The 18,279-nt window shown below is 41.7% G+C and overlaps 1 protein-coding gene across 10 annotated transcripts in view; it reads left to right on the top strand.

The window, feature by feature from the left end:
• Positions 1–18,279, top strand: part of AUTS2 (activator of transcription and developmental regulator AUTS2) — a 761,169-nt gene that overhangs the window by 508,449 nt on the left and 234,441 nt on the right. For 9 of the 10 annotated variants that reach the window (XM_066979654.1, XM_066979658.1, XM_066979657.1 and 6 more), the window contains one exon: positions 14,953–14,982. The exons of the other annotated variant lie outside the window; for it this stretch is intronic. In XM_066979654.1, coding sequence (XP_066835755.1) covers positions 14,953–14,982 — 30 coding nt within the window. The remainder of the gene's footprint in view (positions 1–14,952; positions 14,983–18,279) is intronic. 10 annotated transcript variants of the gene reach the window in all.

The raw sequence follows: 18,279 nt of genomic DNA, 5'->3' as shown, positions 1-18,279 counted from the left end.
TCATGCTGTCCCAGAAGCACAGCAAGGCAATTTGCAGGCTTAACCCTTTGAGGTCTTAGGGGGAGATGAGGCTTCGGGAAGGAAGACGCCCGTGTGCGGGGCGTACGAGTGCGATGTCCCCAGCAGTTCAGGGAGCATTGTTTACACGCTGTCTCTTGGCTACATTTGCTCATTTTTCCAAGTATGCAGAGTTTGCCCAGAAGCATCACAATGACCATTTTTTTCTTCCTACTAAAAGCAGAAGTGCAAATAATAAAAGAACCTACAATTCAGAAATACGCTTGCATGGCCCCGTACAGCCAGCGTTGAGCAGATGTCTCTGGGATGTGACCACGTGGCAGACGTGAATGATGTACCAAAGCCAGCCCCCATAGGAGGGGAAGGGAGCAACTCATCTTCTGTAAAGCGAAATGGTTTCCTTTGCTTCTTGCTCATCTGTTTATTTGAAATGGGTCATTGTCTTTGGTGTTGGTAAATGCATGGAGTCCCATGCAGCTCAGGTCCTTCCAGCTGTGAATGTCGTGCATGTGTTGCCGTTGGGTGGCTATAGCTCAGCCTTGCTGGAGCATGGATCCAGTTTTGTTAGACAAAAGATGGGAGTTGTCTTCTGTTTCTTTATTCCTGTGCCATTACAAAATTTAGCCTTGTGCTACTGTGACATGTACTATATCTGTTGTGTTCCAGCACTTTGTTAGGAGAAAAGGTTAACTGCCTCCATTTTCTTACTGATGAAATACCAACAAACCCCCTCATTCAGCAGGAACGACAAGAGCCCAAATTAAACCAGGCTTTCATGTATTGACGAGAAATGATGGAAGTTGCTGTAAGTATGTAGGGTGGGAAGAAAATATGCACTCTTGAACTCTCTTCTGTTGAGTATGGAGGGGAGGAGAGTCCTTGGTAAATCTGATGCATGCATCAAAGTATTCCTCTATTTAGAGTGTATCTGCTAACGTTTCTCCCTTACATGTTAATAATTATTCTTAGGAGCTCTGAGGAAAGATGTGGGGCTGATTTCTGTAATGCTTTATGAGAAACTGCTGTCTCCCTCCCTCTCACTTTCTCTGAAGGATCCCATTGGTGTACATTTTAGATTTCATATTGAATTTCCTGTAGATCTCTCCTGTATCTTTTAATGATAGCTGCCACACAGGATAGCTCTGCCGAATTTTCCTCCAAGATTAAACTGGTTGTTCAGATTCTTCTCATAGACTTTTTATTTCCCCCTTCCCAACAGTCCTTCACATCCATACCAATGGCTTTGCATCATTTTCTTTTTTCCTCTGTATTTGTAAATCACAGTGTCCTCTTGTAGCAGACTTTTTATCGATTACTCAAAATGATAGTCGAACTTAACAGCAAAGCTGAATTGGTCCTTAAAGAGGTGCTACTCCTGCTGTGTGATAAAAAGGAGTCTTTTGAACAAGAATGAAACTCAATGCATGCAACATCAACAGCAAATTTGGTGTAAAAGCTGGCAGGACCCCACTGTTGCTGGGCAGTGAGAAACTCTCCTAGCAGGGTAAGTTCAGTGGTCGTCCACTTGAGAATTTGCACATCGTGGAAGGGAATGTTTGTGCTGAACGGAGCTGGCCTGAATTGTTGGGTAACAGTAAGGTCCAAAGCATTAACAAGCTAGCTGTAGAAGTAAGAGTGGAGAGATATGGATGTTTAGGGATTTATAAATTCACATCATTTAAGGCAATGAGGGTATGATCTGCTATGACCTCCTGTATAGCACAGGCTATATGATCTCCGCTAATTAATTGTACTGCCTTGAGTACAGTAACTCTGACTGAACTAGGGCACAGAATTTAGGCAAGGTTTAAATTTTTCATTATTTTTTTTTTCAGTTAGGGATAACCTGCCCTATTTTTAAGTGAATTATTGTAGTTCTAAATTATGTTATATATTTCATATTTTTCTATTTTTTAAAATATGCACCAATCTACACTAATCTAGCTTCTACCCTTTGCATCTTTTTATTCAGCTCCTTTTATAGACGTAGCCTACAGAGATTTTTGTGAAGAGGGCATGTCTGAAATCTCAGAGCCTTCCTCCTACTAAATTTTCAGAAGAGATCAGAACTGAATTTCCAGTAGTTTGGCACCTACAGTCTATAGAATAGAGGGAGTCTCTACCTGTGTAAAAAGTCCCTTGTGAAATTCCAGGGCTCTGTATTCATAGAGAGCATCTCTGGAGAGAGCAATGAATTTCCATGTTTTATGTAATCTGTCTCAAAACTACAGCACAGACCGAGTTTATAATTCCTTTATGGATGCTGTACAAAGCTGCAGGTGGTTTGCTGGGACCATGCAGACAGAAAACAAGTGGGAAGAATCTAGAGAGGTTTTCTACCTGTGGGATAGAGGTGACCACAAAGATCTGAGATGCGACGTCTCATAGGCCTCCCATGGATGGCTCCCCAGATTCCCAAACGGTCTTGCTTTGCAAGATGCGTCCCCTGCTATTTCAGTGTCTCCCTGCTTTCTTGACAAAAGGTTTGATGTCAAATCCCGTGTTTCACATTCAGGATGTCTCCTGGCCCTTCCGTGGGGTTTCCCTTTGGAAGAGATGATTTCTAACAGTGTGAAGTCTCAGTCCTGTCGCAGCTGAAAAAGGCACATACAGCCAGTCTTCGCGACACTCAGTGCTGTGTTAGCTACAGCCATGCTTAAACACAGTTGTTGCTGGCAAAACTCCTGCATTTTCCAAGACTCGCCTGGACAAGGATAATTTTTCTGAACACTGTGCTAAAAGCCAGCTATTCAAAGCAATACCTTGCCTTGGCTGTGCGAGGTAATTTGCCACTGCTGATAACAGTCATGGAGTCTGCGATATCATTTATGATACAGGAGGTTTTATCACCTTACTCTGGCGGTGGGTTAATGCAGCAGTGAGAAAAACAAACACACACCCTTCATATACCTCTGCTAGAAGTGCATTGGTGGTAAATGGAGGGCCTGGCTTTCCGTGGTGAATATTTATACTTGGGAATGTTCCACCAACAGAAACTGGGGACTCTCTGAAGCTCCCATCCATCTATTCTAAGTGCAACCACCTCGCTGAGCACTGTGAGTCCCAGCTTTCTTACACTAGGGCACTGCAGACAGCAGTCAGAGTAGTGGGGAGACGTTTCTCAGAAGAGAGGAGGCACACCCGGATTTAGGACTGGTTACAAGAGGTCCTGAGGAAGACAGAGGAAGAGAGAAGTAGCGCATTCCTAAAAGGGCCATTTGTGCATGCCAAGGTACTGCTTCTACCTGTTCCTTAGTGGAGCAGGAAGCCCCAGCAGTGGATGCTCTGCTGGGTAGCATCTCACCCGACTGTTGATACTCTCACTTTCTCCCAGCCTCTCCAGGAATAACAAAGGATTGAGTCCATCTGATAAATCAGTGTTGTACAATTATGCTTACCTCTAAATGGAGAAATGCAACTCCTGTTTTAAATCCAATTATTATAATTGTAGCATTCAGAGGAAAAAAATACAAAAAAAAAAACAACCATAATGCATTCATTTTCTAATAAGAGAGTACAGATTCCAAATTTCAGCATACAGTACGTCAAAACAGGAAATTTGAGGCAGGCAGGCCAAAGTGTGCCATTGTCTTTACAATTTATATTTACTTGCAGTAGGTGTAGAATAATCCATGTCTTCCCTCAGGTCTAGCGCAGACAATTTATAAATAGTACAAAAATGAAAAAGGCAGCAATAAATAATAGTAATAATATATAACAACCATGCGAGTAATGAATTATAAAACAGAGTGAAAAAGAGAATGAAACCACAACATAGAAGCCAGTTTACAGGGCTGAGTACGCAGTTTGAGTTATTTTTCTGGCATTATGACAATGAGGAACATTTATGGGAGTTTGCAAACAGCTTACAACACAAATCATTTTGTTTCAGGTTATATTTATATGGCTTAGTTAAGAGTTTTTTAGTATCCATTAAAATCCAATGTTCAAAGGTTTATAGCTCAACCGTTGAGGTCTTATCCCTAAGGATCAATTGTTTTGGGTTGTTTGGGGGATTATTGTTATTATTATTTATTATTTATACAATTCACTTTAAATTACTTAGCCTAGAGTAAAGATACAGAGCTGAAAAGCTAGACAGTTCTTCTTGTTTGGGAAAGAAGAGAAGAGACAGCTTTTTCTTTATTATTTTTAGTTTCAGATATTATTTCTGATTTATCGTACGCACCAATTGAATCTCTCCGCATGTGTGTTTCAGCAGCCATTTTGTGTTGGAGTTGCTGCAGCCTGTAGAGGATGACAACTCCTGTACTGTGTTATTGATACTTTATTGCTGCTTCTTTGTGTGTACTTATGTAATTTAAAATAAAAATAATTTTCTGTTGAAACGATGTAATTTGCTGTAGGTCGTACAGTTTAGTTGGTGGAAGATGAGATTTATATTGAAAATAGGCATGATGTGCCTAGGGCCTGATCCAAGTCTTGGTGCTTTTTTCTCTATCTGTTCTATTTACTAGGACCAAAGTTCTTGAAGAAAAATGCCCTATTATGCTTTACACTTTGTAAACATATATAGTGAAAACTGCCCAAATCCTAACCTGTACCATTTAATAGCCAAAATAGATGAAAAACAGAAGGCTGGCAGAAGAATAGACAAGTGACATGCCTGAGGTGATGCAGATAGCCAGTGTCACAGGTAGATCTTCCGTCCTAGCACAAAGCTCTCTCTCCTTGATCATGTTCCTTTTCAACCTACAATGAAGTGTTTCTGGAAAGAGATGAGGCAGATCTATAGAGCATTATGGGCTTGCTACCCTTTGCGTAGATATGGAGGGGGTTAAGAACCCAACACATAGTCAAAAGATCAACTAAGATTTAAGAAGATTAATAAGATTTTATTTCATGAAAAATCTAGGGGCATTTGAATCAAACGAACTGTGTATCTTGAGAAAGAATATTTACAATTCTTAAAATGCATGTATGAGTAGAATTAATATAGTGTGTGCTTTTATTTTAATCCTTTTCCATTGTATCAAGCTTCCTTTGTGGCAATATTTCCTAGCTATTTTCTTATTTAATTCTAAGTATTCATGGTATTAATTCTATGTAAATCTTATGCTGTTATCTGAGGTGGAATGTCAGCATCTTTATAACTTAACTGCTGTGTCCATAACTTGCATACAGTGCAGTCCCTAAGGAATCTGCTCATTGTGGCTGGCTATCAGGCTCTGATTGAAAACATGATTGACACCAAGAAGAGCCTGGTAGTTCTCATTTCCCCATTTAAAATGATCCAAACAGCTCAATGGCCATCCAAGATCTATAGAGTGTTTTTAACCTGTACATAATTCATCATCTCTATTATAGTCCTTTTTTTAACTTCTAATTTTGGAATATCAGAGGTTTTCCATTAGGTCAACAGGACGTTAAACTACTCTCTTTTGTTCCTTTCCTCTGGTGTTGCAATCACACAGGACGCCAGGTTCTTTTTGGGCCCAGGAAAAGCATTTTTTCATCCTTTGTGCTTTCTGCCACAACCCTTTTTGTGGATCATTCTCTTTGCTTTTTACTTGGCATATGAACCATAAGCTCTGGACTATCCGAGGTCTGTAATACTCTGTTGCATGCAGAAGAAAACAAATTTCACCTCCAACCGATTGATTTTCAAAGCTGATTTTCAAAGTTAACTCAATCCCCACTTAGTTTTTTTCTTGTGATTTCTATTTCTGGCAGTGATGATGAAGAAAGGAAGAAACTCTCAGGCCCCGGACTGCAAATGTAAAGCTGACAGTAAAAAAAAAAAAAAAAAAGGGAAAACATGTAAGAGGAGTTCTCTGTGAGAAACTGAGGTCAAACTTTGGCCATCTGGCAGTTAGGAATAGACATGTGTGAAGGCACGCCAGGCACCTGCTGAAGGCAGATCTGCAGTAGCAAAGCCTTCAAAGGTTTGCTTGCTGCTTCTCAGCCATTGCATGGTTTTCATTTGTAGCTTCTCTTATCGAGCACAATTTCTAAATGAGGATGGTTGCTTCACTTTAAGGACGTACAAATGACTTGCCCTCACCTGTCAAGCATGATCCTTGTATTTTACCAGGCCCATTATGAACGCAATCTTTCTGTCGAAAATTTGCATACCTCCTTTCTTGAAAAGTAATGACAGCAATTTCTTTCCCTCCGCTCACTTTCTGAGTGTCTCATTTAACAGCACCTGTGAAACCGACAGGCGCAGAGATGAGAAGTGAAAGAGAGCAGTTGATTAAATCATCATCAAGTCGGGCCTCAGAAAGTCAATTCTGCTTCCCGTCTGCAATGATATCCTTTTATCTTAAAGTAATGAGCTATGGCACTTTTGCATCGGGTAATGCGATAAGTTCTATTAGCATGTTCCATTTGCTTCACAAGCAAGGGCAAGTCATTTCAGCAAGCTCATATCACTGCAATCAAAGCAATTGGCTTCACAGGCAGAGAAGAAAGAGGAAAGGCTCAGGGTGATTTTTATGGATCACAACACAGTGGAAAAAATAGATTCTTGTATTATTTTAACCCGTAACATGCTTTGCTTCTTGTCCATCAGGATATTTTGATTTTATTAGCCTGTAAGTACCTGGAGGACTCAAATTCCAAACTGAACTCTTGAGCTAAGACCAAGAGGTATAAAAACAGGAATCTTTACTTACACAGGGACACTGGCTAATGCACTATTAGGCACTGACTTCGTTAAACACTGATTAGTTTAATTCTTTGCTATTGACTTAGTCCACCAGTATAAATGCATATTTTTATGATCACTTGAGAGGATGCTGAGAATGACTTTGCGTACTGCAAATTGTGTACAGATAGAAAGGCAGGTAAGAAAGCTGCAAATTTGCATTCAGAATCCCAGAGGAAAAGGCATACAGTTTTGGTTTTTTTCATATAGTGTATTGAGGAACTGAGGCAGGGAGTTCATCCTTCTGTTGCAAAACAGAAAGACTCGGTAAAATTAGAATTGGGCTGTGGCAGGTAGCAGCTTGATGCCCCGTTGGTCTAGTGGAATTCAGATGCCTGAGTTGCGCAGGCGCTTTCTGAAGATGCTGAGCCGAGTAACTCCTGGCATCGTTAGCTTTCTAATGCCGCGGCTGGAAAGCCCATTTTATCTGCTGCTGATATTGGTGGGAGCATTGTCCCGTACTTTGGGGATAGCTGGATTGGGCCTTAAGCATTTGTGGGATCATTGAGCAATGACACCATAAGGAAGCCATCGGGAGTGATAACTGGGGGAAAGAAGTTGCACTTTTCTGAGATCTGCAATAATTTACCAGGCTCAGCTCAGTTCCAGGGGAGCAGAGAAAAATTTGTTTCTTAAAGGGCTGCTTTTCCTTTGTCTTCTCTGGGGCTGTGCCTGGAGGTGCCTGCAGATGCCAGGGGCATCTTCCTGCTGGGGGAAACAGAGCCCTGCACAGCCGGCCAGGACGCAGCGTTGCAGCTCTGTCCCTGGGAGCCCTCAGGCCGGCTCTGTGCTCCTGCACCAGGCGCAGAAAGCCTTCCATCCTCTCTCCTGCTCAGATCGCTGCTGGCCTTCCCCTGCGAGGGATAACCTGGGAATACAGGGGTTGAAACAAGAGAGTCAAACCTCAAAGTAGGACTCGTGTTTTGCTCTCTTTCTGGAGTGAAATCCCCCTTTGCAAATAAGCTCACTGCAGTCTGCCAAGAACACATGTACCACCCACCAGTTGCCAAGGTCATGTATGTGTTTTATATAAATATAGGGTGGATCATCTTTATCATGACTAGTAATGTATTCATGTTAACATTCAAAATGTAGTTCTCTCCTTTCTCTTCAAACCATTATTTTGTTGATGGTAGAGCTAGAAGGAGCCACTAATTGTGTTGTTTTGCAATGGAAAACAATCATACAAGTCTTGGGTGGGAGGAATTAAAAAGACATATAGCTGAAAGTGGTTCCAAGTTCTGAATATTATTCCTGTAAGGGGCAAATATAACTTTAAATGTCCAAGACTGATACATTTCATCTGAAGTGAAGTAGTTGGATAAAATGGGATTCAGATTAGAGGTCAACATTGCAATCTTTTGTCCAGACTAAGGTAATTTGTGTAAAATGGGACTTTTATGTGAATAATCCATAATTTCAGCTTTTGAGAAACCAGGCCTGAAACTTCTCAGACCATCACTGTTTCAGAGTCATACCTTACACTGAATCACTGTGGATAATGGTGAAGAATTGCTAAGCAGACTGTGATGTTAACCAATTTGTGAGATGCTATATATAAGATTCCTTGGCAAGGAGCTCCGTGCTGAATGCTACTTGCAGGCGAAGTCAGAGATAGGAAAGAAAAAAGTGAAATTCTTGCTCTTAGTTTCTTTGTGACTCTGCCTGTCTCTATTTCATCAATTAGAAAATTGCCCATTTATTCCCTGGCTGTGTCTTCTTTCATCTAGGAGATGTTTTTTTCTCCTTTTTTCTTGGAAGCAAAGGTCTAATTGTATAGCTAAAATATCATCTTTGCCCTTTCCGGGGCTGTCAGTTTGTCATTGGTGGATAGATGGACAAGAATATTGTAAATGTCAGTGTGAACATGGCTGAGGTCTGGGTTTTCCCTCATTTTCTTCAGATTTCTTTTCAGCAGACAGATGAGCAGCATCACTTTGTTCAGTGCTGGCGTTTCAGCAGTGCTGACTCCTTTGGTGGCAATGATAAATGGATTCAAGATATGAAATAGCTGTTCCAGCAAAGTCCATTGAGCAGAATAGAGAACAATGCCCTCCTCAATGTCATTGTACATGATACATTTAATGATTGCCACTTTTTGCACAAGAATGTGTTCAATCAGCAAGGTACATAGAAATCCATGGTGTTGCTTCAGCCTGAATGAGCTGGTGAGGTGGCACAGACCTTTACTCAGCTTGATTTGGGCCAGACTCTCTCAAGCTATTCAAATGGGCTCAAATTATAGCTGTAACCTCATAAGGTGTCTGATTTTTGAAATTTGGCGTTGGGATCAGTCTCATTCTGCGGGTGCTGTGGGAGATGTGCTGTACATTTTAACTTAACGCTTTCCCCAGCTGGGGCAGATTTGGGAGATACAATGCAGTCTTTAGCCCAGTCCTCAGTTTTCCTTTTCTTCTACAAAACACAGCAATAATTAAGCCTTAAGAGGGAATTGGAGAGTTCTTTTTCTCCTTCCCAGTTTATCAGACTGCAGTTATATTTGTGTATACTCCAGATGACGAGGAGTGCATCTTACACTTTCACAGCCCTGACTGATAGCAGTAATTTAGAAGGTTTAATCTGGGGCAGAAGGAAGACCTTTCGTTTTTGCTGGTGCAAAGACTTCATGAGGCTTTATGTTCCCTCTTCACCTTGGGCTTATTTTAGGAACAATAATTTGAATTTTGACTGCAGCACATGTATGAAAATGCAAGTTTGTTGGTTACTGATTCTGATTAGCGCTTCTTGAGCATTGAGTTGCAGAAATACTGGAAAATAAAGCTTGAACACTTAGCACGTGTGCCAAGTGATGTGATGGCTGGTAGCCCGCATACTGTAGTTGTTAAAGGTGTTTGAACAGTTTAAGTGGTAACTCTGGCCACTCTGAGCAGGTCATTGTCACTCTGGTCTTATTCTTGCTACTGATTATACAGAAACTAGGAGCAACCACAATGCTTCCATGTGTCCTATAAAAATCTGTGGAGCTAGTTACGAGCGAGCTTTGTGTGTCCCAGGCTTTGGGTTCGGTTTGCAGTGCTGTAGATCCTTTGGGAAAAGTGTTAAGAGTCCCTCCTGCCCAGTACTAGACTTTCAGAAGCATAAACTAGCCATTTCAAAGGCTCCTTCCCCAGAGGGGCGCGTCAGGCTGTGTTTTGAAAAGATCTCACGGCATTTTTTTGCCATGCTCATTTGAAAACTTGGCCATAAATGAGAGCTGTGGGTGCTCAACAGTTTTGCTGATCTGGCTCTCGTTACAGTGCCTAAATGAGAGCTAAGAGTGGGTTGGTTGGTTGGATTTTTGACAATGTAAGCCAGCATTTGGAAATGTGGCTCTGGGCTTTTTTCAAACCTGGCCCTGGGTGGCTGCAGCTTGTCACAACCCGTGGTCAGTGAGGGGATAGGAGGCGCGCTGAGCCTGAGCATCAGAGAAAGAAGTTTCGGTTTGTTCAGGTGTAAAATGCATCCACAGGCTCCTTGTCGTGATTCGTTGTGTTATCACTCACAGTGAAGCTAATGGCAGTTACCCAAAAATCAAGCCATGCCATCTCTGAATGCTGTTTTGGATTCCCCATTATTTGCAGAATATTCAGATACAGTATGTGCACAGAGCCATGGTTTCCTGAAACAAGGCTGAAAACTGATCTTTTTGTAATAGGCACAGAATACTGAAACTGCGCCCAAAGTAGAAGGCCAGTACAAAACATTTGCATCACTTAATTCCAAAACAGGATGCCTAGTGCATAAAATTGGAGTGGTACTTGCGCCTGGGAACATCTTCCAGCTTCATCAGACTTCCCAGACAGTGCGCTGTGAGCTACCTTCAGAGGAGCTCACTGAGCAGAGCTCACCTGGCCACAGTGGAAAGCACTGCTTTTAAAGAACCTTCTGAAAGCGCTGACTGCACATTATGGAAAACAATGGACGTTCGAAAATGTTGGAAAAGCAGAACTGCTTCTGAAGGACAAGATCACAGAGAAGAAACACGTTTACTGCTGTTCCATTAATTTGCCGTTGTTAAATCAGTGACATCTAAATTGTCATCTGGTATCTGTAGACATAGGGTCAGGCTCACTTTGCCATCCATTGTCATCACTTTTGTGTCTGGTAACGGCAAATTCTTAGGTGAGGTTTCCTCCTGGAAGTGTTGATAGGCGTGTTTGAATCCTTAGAAAAAAACAGGCTGTCTCTAAGCTGTTCACAGAATAAAGGTGAATTGATTATTAATACAGTGAAACCTGTCAGGTAACAGAAATAGTAACCAAGCTACAAGGGATTGTGTAGCAGGCTTAACTGAGCCTGAGATAACATAGTTCTTTTGCTTCCATTGTATAGATTTTCATTGCGCTTTTGCTCTGAGAATCTCAAAGCACTTAAATCATTTTACTTTTCTTCTATGGCCCTGGGAGGCAGGGGAATGCTGGAGCAACTGAGGTAGCAAGCAGTGCAGGCTCAAGTCTTCAGAAGTGACCGGTAGTTCTGAATAATCAACTTCACGGTTGTCAGCTCTGGTTTCCGAGACCCGTTCTCCAGAAGTGGTTAGCAGCAAGTCTGCAGGAGATGGAAGCACCTTGTGCGTTAGCACCTCGGGGAAGAAAATGCATTCAAGAATGTAAATGAGCACATCAGGGTAAGGACCACTGGGAAATGTGGGTGCGAGTGAAATGCCCAGAGTGCCCAAACAGCAAACCAGCCTCCAACGTGGTAAGAATGTACAATTGCTTTCATTCAGTTTCTAGGCTCAGCAGCAAACCTCTTCTCTTCTGCAAGACTTTTGGAGTTACCCCTGCACATAAATCGTCAGATTTTTTTCCATGAAGCGAAGGAAATCCGCGTATTTAATCTTCAGGGAAAATTCAACGTAACGTGGCTGTGCAGAACACGCACATGAATGCCTACACACAAACACACACGTGTATATATACCGCATGAAAATAGAACCTTAATGCTGTGTACGAAGCCATTTCCTCCTGTCTCTCCGTTTTTTTCTTTCATGCAGCTTGTCCATAAAATCCTGCTGCGGGAATAGGACAGCACTGCTGGACTGTGGGTCTCCTTTCCTTGCGCCCCACCAACAAAACCTCTTTATGAGTAAAATAGATGCCTTGTGTATGCAGGACTCCTGGCATTTTACAAAGTGTATCTGGAGCCAGGCTAGGCAAACGTTAGGAGCTGTTTGCTGAGTGCATTTATTGCCTTTGCATAATTTATGAGCTGGAGGGGTTTGACCATCATTCGTCTCTGCCAGAGGCTGGCACTGAGGGCTCTGGAGGATGGAGCTGTAAATTGGATGGAGCGCTCCTGCTGAGCTCACAGCAAAGTCCTCGGGTCAGTGTGGGAATTTAATACCGGGAATGGAACTGTTTTCTCAGAGTGCCATGTGGGCCTCCACGCAGCAGAGGCTTTTTTGGCAGCCACGGTGACTGGCCAAATCGCGAAGCTGTCAGTCACTGGGCATGTTGTGAAGGGAGCCTGAGCATTTTTAATCGGCTTGGCATCCGTGCTGCTTCCATAATGGACACCAGTAGGTCTCAGTCCTTCGCCATATGCTTAACTCTGGAGACAAGGTGCTTCTGGGTATAGCAGTAATTATTTGATGCGGAATTAAGCGGACCTTGAAATTAGAACTGGACTGTCGGAAAGCAGGAGGCTTAACACTTTGATGGAAATAACTTCCCACCGATGTCGCTCTGTGCACTCTCTCTGCAGATTCACTCAGATACGGGTAACTGTTTTACTGGCAAATTCAGATGTCACTGCTGGCAAGTATTCTTCTCCCCAAGTACCTCCACACTGCAGAAAACACAAAACCCTGAGCTCTTTCCAAGCTTGAACCGGGAAAGACTTGATCCACAGCGGTGGAGAGATTACTTAAACCCAGCAAAAAATGGTGGGGAGAGGAGCGGCTGCAAAGCGCTGTGACCGCAGCTGTGTCACAGGACACATGCACACGAGCCCCAGCCACAGGAGCCGTGGCATGTTGAAGCCCTCTGAACCTTGCTGGGATAAAGGAATCATTCCTGCTTGCTTATATAGTCACTTTCGACCCCCTTTCTTTCTCCTTTTGGATTCAGGCATAACAATCAGGACTTCTGTTGGACATTGGCTGGAAGGTGGGGAGAGGTCATGAGCAAATGGAGGAATTGGTTCTGGGCTCCCTGTTTTGAAATACATATGATGTGTCACCTCGATGTGTTATATGAGGCACGTGGCTGGTGCAGGGTCCCCAGAACCACTGGGTGCTCCTGGCTGTAACCAAGCAGTGGAAGGAAGTGCTCTAGCCCCAAAGCTGAATTTTATCAGCAACTGTAAAATAGAGGTAGTAAACAGGAATTCTTTGTGATGTGCTGTGATTTTCATGGATGAAAATCCTTGTGTATTTTTGCTTATCTGCAAATGTCAGCCTTTGCTTTGCAAGCATACTTACCTATGCTTACCCTCTTACCAAAATCTCGTAAATGTAGTTATGTTGAAATCAAAATGTGTAATATTTACAGGGTAAGGGCAGGAGTACTTTATATAAAAACCATACAGTCCCAGAAATGTGCACTTTTCCTTCTGTCAGTTAAGTACTCTCCCTCCTTCATAAACTTGACCTCTGTATGAGGGTTTCAGATTTTGAGTTAAAACTCTGTCATATCTCCATGCTCCATCTCATGTATGTACGTGCAACTAGTGCTATATAAATCCTTTCAGGTATTAAGTAAATTTCACTTCCATTTGTATTTTGAATTATTTGAAAGGAGATTGTGATTTTTACCAATATTTTGCTTCATTTAAAATTAGTGGAAAAATACCTATGAAAACAAGAACTATTTAAGTTCTTAGCTTTAGTTTGTTAGTATGTAGTTCATTGGTGTGGAGAAAGCACCTTTTCACTCCCCTGTACCAATGAAGACAAGGGAAAAGCCAGTGAAACGGAAAAGTTGTAATTAAGGAACATATAGAAGAAGACATGCCTTTTACAAACCAAACGTATATTTGTGGGTGTAGCTGTTCACATTCCGCTGCATAGTTAACCTTTGGAATTCACACTGTATAACTAATTTCGCAGCAATTTGGTTGTCTTACAAAAATACTCACAGATGCAAACACATAAAGGGCTTAGCTAACTTCTCTAAGGACATAATGCGATCTGCTAGTCCTTGACTTAAGAAAGCCCAGTTCTGCATTTTCGTGATCTTACACTTCCCTTCGAAACATCTGACACGCGGAGGTGTGAGTTCAACCTTGCCTGACAGAGGCAGGTCAGTCCTCCAGACTCTAAGCCTGGAGTTTGAAAAACAGGAGGAGGTATTTCCCTCATTCTTCTGCTGCAGAGGGAGCCAAGTGTGACCACCCGGGAGTTACCCAGAATTAGGTGGGATGAATCAAATCTCCTGTGTCTAGGAGAGAAGTAGCTAGGTGTGAGTTGCACGGGCCTTACAGGCTTGTTTCCAGCACAGCTTTTGTACTTCTAGCAAGTCTAAGCATGCTTTGGCTTTCTGTTGCTTGTCTGTATTGGAGCTTGATTCACCTAGTCCTGCTGCATTTCTACAGTAGTAAAAGCGATAAAAAAAAAGAGCAATGGCACTTGATAATTAGCAAGACCCACTGGTGTTACTGTTCAGCATCCTGTGGTATTGTGTTGGCTATGTTACCGGGGCTAGTTCTGAATTACAGAAAGCCACAGTGAATCACTTACTTGGGCACGTTGTTCCTTGGGCTGTGAGCTGTCTGAATTCTTCAGTGGAGCACCTGTAAGCAATGACAAGGGGTGTGCCCTCTAAGTAGTTCTGGAGTAAAATGGCAGCCTTGTAAACGCTTCACTTCTGGGAAGGGTGAACCTGAGCCATTTCTATGCTCTCCTACCCAAAAAGCCTTTGAAACCGAATTACTGGTAGGCAGTATGAGCAATATCATTCTTCAAAAGAAAACAAACTGCCCTCTAATACTGTTTTTCTTCTTCCCTGATCCAGGTGTAGAGACTAAGTGTGTTCATGCACCATCAACTCCCATGCATGTGAATTAAAGTAATGTAGGGCATTGCAAATGGCTTTTGTTGTTTTCAGTGCGTTTTTTTCATAATTCAAACATGGAAATGATGGTCTTCAACAACAGTGTGGAGAAAAATTTCCTCCTGTACGGTAACTGAGTTATTTCCTATAGGTACTGGATGCAACACCACGGGTCTTGAGTGTTTCAGCCATCTTGTTTATAATAATCTTTCATTTTTTTGCCATAGCAAATTTTTCTTACCTGTTTTTTTTTTCCTTTTTGTGTTTCAGTGTGACAGCGACAGTGATCAAGAAGAAAAGGTAGGAAAGGGAATCTGTATGGGAGCAAGAATATTTTGTTGGATTCAGTTATTCTTATTATTTTGTTATTTATTCAAAGTTTCTTTTTGGATTGATCCAAATCAACTCTATACAAAGCAACACCTTTGTTCCCTTTAATTTGATTTTGGAATAGACCTCCAAGGAAAGAGTATTCTGATGAATATTTTGGAGGTTACACAATTCATCGTCAGGCATATTGATGCCATGGTTTGTGTGGGTTGTTTATGAACACCAGTCTGACTGCCGACCCTTTCTAAGGCTACATTTTCCCTTGGGAAGTTCTAACAGTTTAATAACGTGACTGAATATGTTTGTAACCTTCACATTTGCACTTTTCAACAGTTATTTAACCACATGCTTGCCTGTTTTGCTTCTCTGTAGTCAAGGGTCTTAAAGCTCAAATTGAAGTGCTAAGGTCAACATGCATATAAATATATAATTATATATATACATATATTTAGAAACAACGTTTGGAAACTGCGCATTACATCAAGTGACACAACATGCTGATAGTTATCACAATAACTGGGTTTCTAAGCAGAAAATTGAAAAAAAGTTATGCTGAAAAAGAACCAGGCACTGCTCTCTAACACTTTTTTTTTGGAAGGCTACTAGTAATGAAGAAATAGTGTTCACACTGATGCATTTTTGCGTCTTATTTCTTACACTGTAAACAGACTAACATCTACCTTTCTTCTTTGGCAAAAATGAAATAATCATTGCAGAAAAACTGGTATAATTTCATTATTTCCAGGTTGGATTTTGTGATTTTCATTTGTATGTTGAGCCTTAAGGGATGTTTTGACAATATAATCACTTTTTCCTCCTTTTTCACTGGGTAAATTGGGGGATAGAAGTTGGGGAGGGTAGAGTAATGTCAAAAACTATCATTTGTATACTGTCTTTGAATTGTTTAGAGTTTCATGAGTGGTTCTGTTAGCTAGCTTCAAGTGAAGCCAAGAAGAAGAGAGATGACCATTTTGGCGTGTGGCTAATACAACAGAAAAGAACAAATATGGTGTAGAATCCACATGGAAACAATGAACACAGAAATCAGCTCTCATGTTTTAATCAGATCTGTACAGGATTTATGTAGGAAAAAGCCCAGGAAATTTTCAAACTATTCTGTATACAATTGCCAAAGCTTTGCCCTTCAGCTTTCAGTAATTTCCCAAGTAGAGATTTTTTTCCTTGTGTTTCTTAATAATTTGCTAACTGTGTTAAAGAACCACTGTTTACTTTGAACTGCAGTGATTTCCCTTTCATAAGGGAACTAATCACTGGAGTTAATCAGTGTGACAACAGAAAGGGGAGGTTTTGTTGGGTTTTTGTACAGAATATTAACCTGCACTTTTAGGTATGAATTTTTAATGCATTACCATTACATTGCATCCTGTGAAGTGATTATTCATTTTCAGGATGTTCCTTATGCAGTAGAAGATGATAAACTGAATCTCAGCTGCTGTGTTTATGGTACCCAGAACTAGAAGTGTAATTTCCTGCCACTGCTGCATTCACAGAGCCAACCTCTGCCAGTTTCACAATATTTTTCTCTTACAGCGCGCCCATATAAAAAGGCAAATCAGCAGCTTTGGGGATGGCGGTGGTGTGCAGGTTGAGGGTTGTGTCTGCAAGGCAATACAAGAGATACTCAAGACCATACCTCACGCAGAATATCCCCGTACTTGTGTGGGCAGGATTTGAAATCCAGACGTGCATTTCATCTCTGTGATCTATATTTTTGTCTTCCCCCCTAATGAAACGAGATTAAGTGCAGATCCAAATATCCCTGATAATTTAGTGCTTTTCAAATCCCAGCACCAGATCCAGCTTTGAGTTTTATAGCCCAGGCCCAATTCTAAAAGACGACTGCTAACCCCGGTGCATGTACGCAGCCTGTGCTGGCAGCCCAGGCAGAGATCTAAAGGCCTTGTTCTGCTGTTAATTTGAATTCAGCATATGTAGCCTGTTATAAAATGCGAGACATCATCATTTGAGCAGGTCAAGCATATTCAGATGAAGACAAATGGTGCTTATTTGATTTTCTTAAAATCAGGAAATGAAAAAAGTGCTCTCTGGAGAAATCATGTTCTGCCTGACTTAGATGATAGACCAAGGCATGTACCCCAGATAAGAACAGGCGCTCGTCTTGCGGTTTTTATCTCTGAAGGACGGTCGGGACTGTCAGCTCGCTGACATGTGCATTATCCATGTCATTTTAAACAAAGTGACCTGTAGAAAAGTGCACTCTGCCGTGACATGATAATGGGCTGTTGGATGACAGGTAAAGTACACACTATAAAGGAGGCTGTGCGTTATTCCTTTGTTTAACTGACAAGTAGAAACTTCTTTTCTTCAGACAGGCAGGATCTTTTAGATCTCTTTCAATAGAACCCGGAAGATTCTGAATCCCTGCTTTAAATAAAATAATATTTTTAGGACCAAAAATTCCTATGAGCACAATGCACTGGGAGAAGTGAGGGTTCCAAACTTCTGTGCGAGAGGTCGATCGTTTCTTAAATAGTGCTCAGCATCCGCAGTTCTCATCAATAAGTGCAGGAGCTGAGGATACTCAGCAGGATTAGAAGTTTTAAGATCCGTGACCCAAATGTCTTAGATCATTATGAGGGTATCGGTCTCCAACTATGGAGCTGTTCCAGTAGCAAATTGTCAGATTGCTCTACCTTGGTCCTAGGTCAATGTATTCTGAGGATTGTGGAGTCGCTTTCCTCCTTGCAGAATCCTCTTTCCCTGAAATTAGGGGAGCTACTTTCCTTTAGGACCATCTCTTGCAGACTTCAACATACTGTGGTATATGGAATATACGGTGTGTTGCTGCAGATGAACTTGGTACACACTTTTCAGAAATATGGAAAGGAAATAATTTTGCCTTCTTTCAGATTTCTGAGGACAAACCCACACTGATCCTTCAGTGCGCCTACGAGAGGCAGAGGTAACACACCACAGGGTGTAGGAAAAACTGTAAATATTTCTACTAGAATTAATAAATCCTGTAAACCAGAAAGATAGGCTAGTGTTTTTGAATAAAGTAAAGGCAGATCAGTATGATGAGAGGTGTGTGACAGGTGGAGGTGGCTTGGAGACACCCCAGTTCAAGCACGACTAGATGGGCCACGGTGAAGCAGGAGAGTCCATGAAGGAGCGGGACCTGGGAAGCTGGGGAGCAGATGAATAGTGAGTGGTGACAGAGGAGGAAAAGCAATGTCTCTTAGGCTGTTAGTATGCTTTTTTTCACCACTTGAATATGTATCTATC

The sequence above is a fragment of the Anser cygnoides genome, chromosome 18 (assembly GCF_040182565.1).
Source record: "Anser cygnoides isolate HZ-2024a breed goose chromosome 18, Taihu_goose_T2T_genome, whole genome shotgun sequence".
NCBI lineage: Eukaryota > Metazoa > Chordata > Aves > Anseriformes > Anatidae > Anser > Anser cygnoides.
This window is presented reverse-complemented; position numbering and strand designations above follow the sequence as displayed.